Source organism: Schistocerca serialis, chromosome 3 (assembly GCF_023864345.2).
Source record: "Schistocerca serialis cubense isolate TAMUIC-IGC-003099 chromosome 3, iqSchSeri2.2, whole genome shotgun sequence".
Taxonomy (NCBI): Eukaryota; Metazoa; Arthropoda; class Insecta; order Orthoptera; family Acrididae; genus Schistocerca; species Schistocerca serialis.
The window spans coordinates 656,522,927-656,534,908 of record NC_064640.1 but is presented as its reverse complement, the minus strand read 5'-3'; the positions used below and the strand labels follow the sequence as shown (position 1 = coordinate 656,534,908).

Genomic DNA, 11,982 nt, shown 5'->3' with positions numbered 1-11,982 from the left:
TCCCTTGTAATGAACAGTATTAACAGCAGAAATGTCACTGATTCCTTGAATATAGTCATCATTTGTTATTTTATTTTGGAGTTTCCATCAAAACCCTTCTGTTTATTTAACTGATCTTTTGAACTGGGTGCTTCCTTAATTAATACTGTCTATGGACAATGAATGTGGAATTGTACCATATGTAATTTGAGACTTAACAGCACAGTGCTCAATCAACCTGAACTGTGATCTAGAATCATATAAAAGAATACTCACGTCTTCCATGTGTAGCGCCTCCACTATTTTCTGGTGTTACTGAGTAAAATAGCAACATTGCCACGATTGTTGCAAAAAACACTGTAACAGGTGAGCACAGAGCATACCAAAACATCATTACATCTGATGCAGCAATGCCATTAGTCACTGTCCACATGGCATACCGTGCGGAGCAGGGGCTAGCAACACAATGATGTCAATACAGCAGAAAGACAGGGTGACTGCGGCATCAACAGGCCCGTTACTACAAGCTACAGGCCTTTTTGGTGTACTTAGTTGGAAGAGATGCTTCGGCAAAACAAGTAGACACTAAACCAGGGGTTACAGTCTGACAGCACCATCTATGAGGGAAGCCTACACCAGGGGCGACATGATCCTACAAGCAGCCAGCACAAGATTCGGCATCCACCAACTGCAGACCTAGTGTTGCAACACCACGGTGGACTTAAGCAACTTCCAGCTGGTGGGACACCTCTGGGCTCACTTCAGCTGCAGCCAGCCTTCTGCCCTTGACAGCAGGTGCTGAAGACCTGGGCAGTGCAACCACTCAACCATGAATGCCTGGGCACGGGCGTACTGATGATGTACACCTCTGCTTGCATGGGCAGACACCACTGCTGAGACATGTCTTTCTGTACAAGAATTACAGTGGGTTTCCACACCAACCAGGCAACTCCTGGCACTTGTAGAGCAGTAGCCAGGCAGTACACTTGCTACCACAGACTCCATATGTCAGGTTTCCTACCCAGCCCAAGCATCATAACAGGCTCATGGATACCTGTTGCATCAGTGCCACCACATTTACTGTGTGCAGCACATGCCCAGGGGAGAGTTGCCACAACAAGTGTTGTAGTTTGTTTGTCAATAAAATATATGAATAATAACTGCATTTTTTTCAAGCAACCATCGGTCATCACCTGACAACAACCACCACATGAACTCAACCCTCCCACTGCAGAGGTCACACACCCTGTGTGTATTATTGTCGGTATCATGGCAAGTCAGTGGGTCTTTTGCCAGATGTGTTAATTGTATTTGTAGGTTCTGAATGTGGCAGGTGATCTCAGGCAGCGTTATGCGGGTGTGTAAATGTGTGTGTTAGTTTTCGCCTGGTTAATATGGACAATATATCTCATCATTGCCAAGGCAAACATGACTCATTGTCTAAAAGTTTATAGGGTGTTAGCAATGTGTAGTAATTCATGAGGTGAAGCTAAATTCTGTCAAGATGTATTGTGATAGTGTTACAGTTAAGTGTCCTTGTCATTTGATTTTGGTTCTCCTGTTGTTTTGTTGCATTTATTGAAAAGTGTTTTTGCGATATCAGGGTCTGTGAATAGTAGGAAATGTGTGCCAGTTTGCAGCATGTGGAATGGGTAGTGTATTTTGTTTTGGGCAAATTGCTCAATAGGTTTAAGAATGTAAAGTAATAGTCACGAATAGCTGCTCAGGCAGAAATGTTAAGTGACAGTAAGAATAGCATTACATTGAAGTGTCCTTGTCGTTTTTCTGTTTTGTACTCATCGTTTGTTGTTGATGTTTGGTACTTGGTTAATCATGTCATCAGCAATACCACATGGGAATTATCCTTAAGAATTGTAGCAAGCCTTGGCAATTGAGTTAGCTCAAACACAAGCAAATAATGCACTTATGGCCAAGGAAATAAAATCTGAAGAAAGGAACATAGCTTTGGCCAGGGGGGGGGGGGGGGGGGGGGACAACGCTGCCCCATGACTGGTGTTGTTTATTCTTCAAAAAAATGTACGAATGATAAAGATGTTTCTATGAGCACCCTAACAACAACAACACACCCCCTCAACTCCATCCCACCACTATAGAGGTCATGCACCTCAGGTTTCTACATAGATAATGTGTGGACTTTATGTACCCTCCGGTAAAAGTCGACATTTGATTAACTTGGGGGCTATGAGCCAAATATACTTTCATGAACTTTGTTCTGGTCACACAAGCTAGTGTAGAAATGCTAATAAGAATCAAGTAATGTAGCCACAAAAGAACAACAACTTTCTATCCTTAGAAGGTGAATCTGATTACTGCCATGCAAAGGTCTAGAAACCAAATTCCATCCAAGAAGCCAATTCCAGTCAGCATTTAACTCCCCTAAAGTTACAAGTATTAACCAGCTACAGTGAAAATGGAAGTTTTAGGTACTCATAACCATGTTCAATTATTTCACTGAAGACATTAAATTCTGAACTAATGGCAATGCCCAATACAAACTTATAAATGACTGCATCTTTACAAGTAGAAAATATATCAAAGATTTCTGTCCCTCCCTTCTGCCCACACAAATAAGAGATTCTAAGAAATAAATTTAAAACAAATGTTCAAGGCTGTGGAAATCATTTTGGTAATTAAATAATTTTGCTGTGACACACTGATTTAATAATGTACAAAATACTTTATTACAATATTTTAATGACAGAGGTATTTTTAAAAACCTCTGTGAACACCCCATACAAACCATACGATTGTAAGCACTAATGCTGGTAGCATCAGATACCTACTTCACACTGTAACGACACAAAATACAGGAAATTACTTTAAAATAAATCATGACACAGGTGTTTCATAACATCAATTGTATGTGTAACAACACTGTTGTACAGTATTACTGGAAGAGCTCCATGTTTCAAACAGTGAAGCACAGCATAAATAAATAACATTCTTATATTATTTAGAGTAACAATTTATTAGCTGTAAGGCTAAAATGATGATAAACTTTGAAAGCTTGAGATTGGTTAATATAATGGTAATTAGTGCAGGAACTGCCTAAGAAACAACTGATACTGGTGCAAATATTGCATGAAAAATTACAAGCCACATGTAAAATATTATACATTTACATAAAATTTTATTTTACTGCAAAACAAAATAATATAAAGCTGGGTATTGTACAGTAAAGCATACATAAAAATATTATTGTTTAACAAAGACACACATATAAACATTTCTTTCTAAATTCTAACAATAATATAATCTCAGCTCTATTTTAACTACTGATTCTAAAACATCAGAGGGAAATTAATGATACCATCTTGGTAACAGGTAATGGTGATTTCTTATATTACTGTCAAGGTCCATATTATGGCTATTACTCAGGACTCAAAAAATTTACTATGATTTGTTTGTATATAGTTTACAATTCATCCAAAAACAGGGGCCAAATAAGCAGTGTCACTATTGTGCTTTGAATTTTGTATAAGAAATAATTTCAGACAACTCTTGTTTAAACATATTTGCTACCAATGGGGAAAAATATTTTTCAGCAATTTTGGGTATAGAGTAAACACATCATCTTATGTAGGGCAAAATTTTGTAACCAATAATCTCTCTTAAATTCGTCACTTCACCATAAGTTTACATATAAATGGAAATATATTTTACCTTTTACAGACACAAAAATTTAATAAGAAAACAAAAGAAAACAAAAAGTTGTGTTATTCAACAGTCAAGAAACAGTATTTCAGGAAATATATTGCTGCTGCAAATTAATGTCACACAAACTTAGAATGATATATTCAAAATGATTACCTGGTATTTTGCTGTAAAATCTGCTTACTCAAGGAACAACAGAAGTTGTCTGTTGGGGGAAGAGAGGGTGGAGAGGGGTGTGAATGTGTGTGGGGAAGGACTTATTATGTGAAACTAATGTGCTCTATGTAACACAGCTATTGCAGAATGTCAAAAAGACAAACAGATATCATAGCAATAACAAAAGTTCTCAAATACTACATTTACAATACAGTGGCACAAACATTGGACAATATACTTGAGATTTCAAACAACACTGACAAAAAGGAACTTAGAGCAGTCCATTAAACTTTAATTTTTAATGCTTTGCAGCATATATAGACACTGCACTCTAGAGTACACTGAACCATCATGGACCATACAATGTCACTTTGAGGATGGTACACTGCCACTCACTGGGCAAATTTTGGTTATTATCAGTTCTAGACACGTTAATTCTTTTATTTCAGCACTAACACAGTATTTGACACTATCAAACATGAGAATCTGCAGCCACCGTCAATACTGTGTTTTATGTTTGAAGTGGTTTTCCATTTTATTTTAGAGTCTAATTATCGTGGCAAAAGATTTCCATACTAATTTCTACTGCACATATTCCAATAAAAGTAAAGCAACACACAGTATATAGTAACATATTACAAATGAAGTCTTGTGAACATGTGATTTCATATAATTTTAAACGTACAAAATTAGATATTTTTGCTATTTCACAGATGCACCAATGCATAGATGCAAACCCACCCAACCACACAGCTCTGAAACTACTCAAATGAGAAAGACTAAACCACAAATTCTAAATTAATTTCAAAATGAAAAATTACATTGTTTGTGTTCTGCAAAACAGAGAGAGAGAGAGAGAGAGAGAGAGAGAGAGAGAGAGAGAGAGAGAGAGAGAGAGAGAGAGAGAGAGAGAAATGATTCAGAGCCATAAAAACTACTGATCAACTGTGCATCATTATGAGTAAATATTTACCTTTAGAATTCTAAAATGCGTGTATGAAATGTCCATTTGTAATGCAGTATATGATGTTTTCAGGGCAGATGAAGGATAAAATTATGCAACACTGAAAAGTTTTACCAAATGTGGCTACTCTCTTCAATCCCCAGTCTCAGTCACAGCTATTGTAAAATAAACTACAGTGCACTCAAAATCAGCATGACACCACATGAATATACTGTCGCTTCAGAAAACGTTAATGAAATGTTGAACTAGAAATATATATATTTCTGCACCATTTTCATGACTCAGATTTTTGTTTTGTTCTCTACAACACCAATGAAAATATTTATCTACCAACAACGTGACCGCCCCCGACACTGAAAAACTATTTTCAGTGTAGATTTCATCACTTTATCCCTACATCCAGCATAATATTGAAAACTGCCTACATAATATTTTTGGAGTATTCTGACATCATTAATAAATTGTCTAATGTAATCCGAGTTCAGCACACAATCTGTCATATTAAATAACCACACTGCAAATTTTGTCTCTAGTTGTGCAGTAAGTGACTGCACAAAACTATTTGGAATCACCTGTAGATTTGGAGTTCAAGGAATTTCACCACACCGCTCCTTTTAACCAGAATTACAATGCAAAACACTGGACAGTACATAAATTATCACAAAGACAGAAATTGACTGACACACATTATTGCAATAACAGATTACAGGATTAGAATAACTGCCACATAATTAAGCTTAAAAAGCTTATAAAATATGGAAATTCTAGAGTATGAATCAGGTAGCTTTGAAAATTTACAAAATAACTGTAGAACCTCTCTATGAAATATGACAATACATGAAAATCTCTCCGTGAAAATGAAACAACGCGATCATAAGCAGAAAAGTAAAACCATGATGTACAGCAAAGGCCAAAATAAAATTTATGCTGGGTATCCAGCTCAAAAGTACTAAACAATTCCTGCATCATGACATCAGACAAATTTCAGGCCTGCAGAGGAAGGTGAGTATTTATTAAATCTTTCTGCCTCCTCAAACACTTAAGTTAACCATGGTTGAAAATAAAAATATATGGAAGAAAGTGTTTGTCATCTCTCCATACATATAAAGAAATGTGTTTGCAAAACAAATACTTTGGGATATACGAAGAAAATAGACGCAGGTAACAAGCATACAGAATATTTTGAGTGAAACAGGACTATCATACCTTCCCTGTTTATTACATCAATACTGGAAAAATGGTCACAATTTTTTTTTTTTTACACTACAACAGCATTTATTTTAGAATGTTACCTTTCAGATCTGTGCATGTGATTCCAACAACAGCTTCAATGCTCGCTCTCCAGAGACAGTAAAACATCACTGCATCTTGCAGATCACTGGACCATATCAGGCATAATGCCAGACTGTTACAATTGTTACACACAATCACAGTAAATACAGAGTTTTCAAGTACACTCATTAACAACTACTTTCAAGGTGTTAAATTTTAGAATTAATTTTTTTTTAGTCTCAAAGAGAGGAAATGAGGAAAAATTATCTGGAGAGAAGTGCCCATTGAGTAACTGCGAAAGTTAGTTTATGTAATGCAAATCCAGAGGCATAATCAACTTATCAAATGCATCCACAACAGTAGGACACGAAATTCAAAGTAACAAAATTAAATTTACTACTTTGATTTGTGTAATTTTAACATAGATTATGATAACATGAGTGATACAATTTAATTTAATGTATATTTCAAATGTGAATAAAGTTCTTTTTCTTTTCTCTTTTCCCCTTTTTGTAGAGTCAATATTGATACTGAGATTGTGTTTTAGAAAATTAAATATGACTGAACTTGTGAAAGAGGATTCTCAATTGAGATATTATGTATCAATAGCTTATCCACTATTGTATGTCGGTGGAATTTCATAAAATGTGGCCTCCTGGTTTCACTGAATACATGCTGTTGTTATGTTTCACATTATAAATCAAACTTCAACAAAAACATTTAACAGTGTGATTGCTGAAGAGGGAGATTCAATGTGATGTTCAGCCTCTGACATCCATTAACTCAATTTGTAAATTCTCATGTGATACCAGTGGTATCAAAGTGGTTCTTACTGATCTGGAGTGGAAGCTCATCACTGACTGTTACATTTTAATGATACCAGTACTGACTGCAAAGACATGGCATATTTTTGTCAAAGGATTGTACTAACACTCAAGAAATTTAGTATAGCTTAGAAGCAAATGAGAGAAATTAGTAGAAACACTATACCATAACTAAGAAACAAAAATGCATGCCAGCAATATCACAGATGAGAGTAAGGATAGAAGACATCACAGATACATGCATAAATTTAAGCCTTCACAGAGATGAGCATAAATTTAAGCCTTTTAACAGATATGTTGCCAACTCTACAACAACATCATTAGTAATTAAATTATTCACCGTGTTTTGACATTCAAACCATATTTCCTCTACATAAAATGAAATCTTATTACCTTCATGCAAAATCATTTTGCCCATATTTCATGTATTACTTTAATTAAAATTGCCACTTATCTCTACAAAATGTGTATTCATATCACTAAATAGATAAAAGACTTATGAATGACAGGAAGAATAGCAATTTTTTACTTGATCTGATAGTTGGGAAAAGAGGAGGTAGAAACCCACATGAGAAGTGGACTGAGATTAATGGTACAATGAAGAAAGTGGCCCTATATTAACCTAATTTGGACAGGTTTAACTAATGACAGAATTGACCAAATTTAAATGAACTTCATTTGCCATCATAAACAGAACAGTGGTAAGGATTGAGAAATATTTATCATCATACAATTTATGGTTAGTTTTCAGAAATATTCTTCACAGAATGAGGACAGTGTTATGGAAACAGGAACAGAAATTCTTGTAGCAATGTACGTGATCCCTATATTAAGAAAATAAGCAATTCTAACAGCACTGCACTACATAAATCAGTATTTGGATTTAAAGAAAAATGCTTCGATGAGAAGCAAAGCAAAGCAAAGCAAAGCAGTTACCTGAAGGTGGCAATGAACACTCACTCAGAGGAATGAGGAGGAGGAGATTAGTGTTTAACGTTCCGTCGACAACGAGGTCATTAGAGACGGAGCGCAAGCTCGGGTGAGGGAAGGATGGGGAAGGAAATCGGCCGTGCCCTTTCAAAGGAACCATCCCGGCATTTGCCTGAAGCGATTTAAGGAAATCACGGAAAACCTAAATCAGGATGGCTGGAGACGGGATTGAACTGTCGTCCTCCCGAATGCGAGTCCAGTGTGCTAACCACTGCGCCACCTCGCTCGGTTTAGAGGAATGAGCTGTTCAATGATATCAAAAAGTGTTTCAACACTATTCAGAAAGAAAGCTGTAACAATGCAGTGGTGTAGGCAACATGAGAAATGCATTCACATTCGACACAGTCTGATAAATCTTCTCTATGACAAAAATGTCTTTAGTTAAATCATCAGTTCACAAGAATGTTTGTAAAATGCCATCAAAACAAATAGCTGAAAACATGCCAAATATATGGAACAAATCCCTCTTAGGCCATAATTTCAAATGTGTGTGAGGCTAGAAAGGTCAACAAAAGGATAGAGTTAAAATTTACAATTTACATATCATGAATAATTCCACGTCTCAGTATTTTCTATATTCGGCCAAATAATATTGTTAATTCTGTGTGAACACTGTGAGCTTCAGTAAACAGAATACCAAAAGGAGGGGTTGCAGAGACAAGGGTACTAATATACTCTATTAAATAGAGAGAAAAACTGAGAATGTTCTTGAAACCATTTGAAATCATAAGCACATTACAAGATGTCAAATGACTGAGATTAGTATTAAAAAAAACTGTTTTGCAGTATTCATGCTGATTAAAAAATTCCTGGAATCTATTTAATTTTTCATAGTGTGCCACTTTGTACAGCAACAAAGAGGCAGCAAAAGTATAATGTATGTAATTAGTCAAACAGTTACACAGATCACTAATCAATTGTAGCAAAGATTTTCAAAATACTGAGAAATCCCAATGAAGCAGTTAAGCAATGCACTGAAACTAAATTTTATAATAATGCTATAACTATTACCACTAGTACTACTTCTAAACTTTGGGAAAATTGTACTATCAAGTAAAAGTAATATTTAAAATTTCATTCCTCAAGGAAAGCAGGGCACCATTTATATGCAAACTAGTACTTCAGTTTTTACACTTAGTCTCTTGGCGACTGTTACACTTAAACCTTAGAAAAGGTACGGAGTTACACTATTTCCTAGTTAGAAAAAAAGCTTAGACCATCTTGTCAATTTTCAAACAGAGAAAAATCAGCACCAAACTTTTACACAGTCCTGATACTGACATTTGACAGTAAACAGTACACATGAAATACATTTAAGGACAAAAAATGCAGAGTGAACTAGCATTAAATAATTACACTTTCTGCCTTTTTAAGGCACTGTTTCAATCCAGATTTGATTACATAAAAATTTTTAATGCAGTAATTGGTATAAATACCAAGAATTACAAACCATCAAAAAGTTACACATATGAAGAGGTAATGTTCTTGAAAGGCAACATATGCAACAGAACTGATTTCCCATGTGATGGACACACAGATTGAAACTGTCTTAGTAAAGATACTTAAGCTTAACTGTCATTTATTCCCACTGGCATGATTCACTTTTTAATAGTTCATACAGCTGGGTATGGGAACCTGTGTATTTGACAGAAATTTCTTGATGATACCATCAAGTTATGTTGTCTCAAAAACGTATATGATGATATCCTTAAGACACAAAATTTAAAACTGTGCAGCTGTAGTATTACATTTAGAAAGTGAACATCTGTATTCAGCCAGAGTAAATGCAAACCATATATCTAAATACTGACAACTGACAAGCATGGGAGGGGAGGAGGAGGAGGAGGAGGAGGATGGAGGATGGAGGATGGAGGATGAGTGGTGGAGAGAGATATTATATATATTATTTCTCATTCAACAATACATTCAGCCTTTTTGTTAGTTTGTAATTTTTCAATGTACTTATAACCTGAAGTAAATGTGTGTAGTACCTTATACAGGAATCTTAAGTTACATTTAAACTTTATAACGATTAAAAAATATCACATTTCAAATAGTTACACTTCTCTGAAAATTAATTATTTCAGTCTGATAACTACACAACATGACACAGATATGAAACAAATAACCCAGAACATATTTTGATTTAGGAAATAAGTCTCTACATGTATACCACTAAAATTTGCACCATTAAATGAGATTTCTTGTCACTAAAGGAAAAAAATAAAGAAAGGAAAATATATACTCTTTGCACTGCAATACACACAAGCAACAGAATAACATAAAAAAAGAAAGAGTAAAACAAAGATAAGAGCTGATTATAGGCGGAATACTAGAAATTTTAAAGAACTGCATTGCATTGTTCTGCTGCCTTAGTGCCTATCTGTTCAATATTTCTCATTGTTTAGTATAAATATAAGAATGTAAATTAAGGCAGAATAAAAATGCCAACAATTTTCAGTGTGTTTCATACATGTTAAAAAAATCAGATTTGGATTTAAATACTTATAAAATAGCCATTTCACTTTTTAAATACATGAGTCAACTTATCTAATGTTTAAACTGTGGTATAAATTCACCCAACTGCACATCGTCAATGACATCCATTCACTCTTTTTTTTCCTCAGTTAGCCTCAAGGAATCACAGTCCATTTCATAAGGACCAGTTATGTATTTTGAAAGGTTTTACCTGAAATGCCTTTCATAGTAACAGCATTATTGTACACATCATTTTACAATGAATTTAAAATACTCTTTATGATAAAATAAATGTTGAGGTATGACTTAGATTATTACAAACAGTCAATTTGGTACTTTGACTTTTTCAAATACACAACTGCAAATTTTCATATCACTCAATAGGTTTTCTCACATACACTCCATATTCACTGACACACACAGTCACTGGAACTAAACAAGTATGGAACTTATGAGTTTCCAAGAAACAGCACAGCTGCTAGCATTCTGATCCTGGTGGAGTTGCATACCTATTCCTTGGGTCAGGGTCACCATCACATATATACTTGCCTGAAACAGGTACCAAAATAAATTTCAGCAAGAAGACACATGATTTTTAGAACTTTCTCATTTTATAACCTTCTGTACAAATATTAGTTTTATGCTTGGCAATCATACACGTTTGCCAAACAAATAATTGTTCATCAACTTTGTTGAGAATCATATTTCACAAAACAGAATCAAAGATCATAAACCACATCTTATAAATTCACGTCACTTTGCATATGAAATAGTTCATTTCAGGGGGATGACATGTACTTAATAATCATCGACACTGATGGTGGATTTAGGTATGACAGCATTTTAAAGGAGAATCAGACAGAACATTACAGAAACTCTTAGATGCAACTGAGAAACATATTTCAGCTACTGAACTAAACATGTCTGTCCTACAAGATGGCAGCATTACTGAGGTGGTGTTTTAGTTACAGATAATCTGTTATAATGTGTTCAAACATCACAAACATGCTTCAAACATCACAAAACATCAACACTCCCACATTAGCATTCTTCCTGTGCTGTCTAAAACACACAGCATGTCTGTCAAAATGATAGTGCACATGCCAAACAGCTGTGCAAGTGGATGAAATCCTCATTGTGTATGCAATAAGTACACAACTCATGAAATGCAGTTCAGGTTCAGTACTATGGTAGCTAACCAACAGACTCCATTCCACATGGACACTAAAATTTCAGATATCCATAACTCACTAGAACTCTACCTATAGTTCAGAAAAGAGCGGGCATGGGGAGGGGGGGGTGGGGGTGGAGAGAGAGATAGAGAGAGAGAGAGAGAGAGAGAGAGAGAGAGAGAGAGAGAGAGACCGGGGGGGGGGGGGGCGGGGGGGACGGGACGGGACGGCAGAGGGCATGGGGAGAGTGGAGCGGGAGAGTGTGGCAGAGTGGGGTGGGAGAGTGCGGCAGTGTGTGGAGGAAAGGGTGGCTGGGGGGGGGGGGGGGACGGCAGAGGGGGTAGAGGGCGGCAGAGGGGGTAGAAACAACTGTATGGATGTGGCTAGTATTTAATGAAATTACACAAAATTGTCACTCTCAAGTCAGAGGATGAACTGGTCATTGTGGTATTAATTTTGGTACTGCCAATAT

The 11,982-nt window shown here is 35.8% G+C and overlaps 1 protein-coding gene across 2 annotated transcripts in view; it reads right to left on the bottom strand.

Moving 5' to 3' along the window:
* Positions 1-2,657: 2,657 nt before the first annotated feature.
* Positions 2,658-11,982, bottom strand: part of LOC126470537 (F-BAR domain only protein 2-like) — a 302,833-nt gene continuing 293,508 nt past the window's right edge. For both annotated transcript variants that reach the window (XM_050098467.1, XM_050098468.1), the window contains one exon: positions 2,658-10,887. In XM_050098467.1, coding sequence (XP_049954424.1) covers positions 10,817-10,887 — 71 coding nt within the window. In that variant the 3' untranslated portion in view covers positions 2,658-10,816. The remainder of the gene's footprint in view (positions 10,888-11,982) is intronic.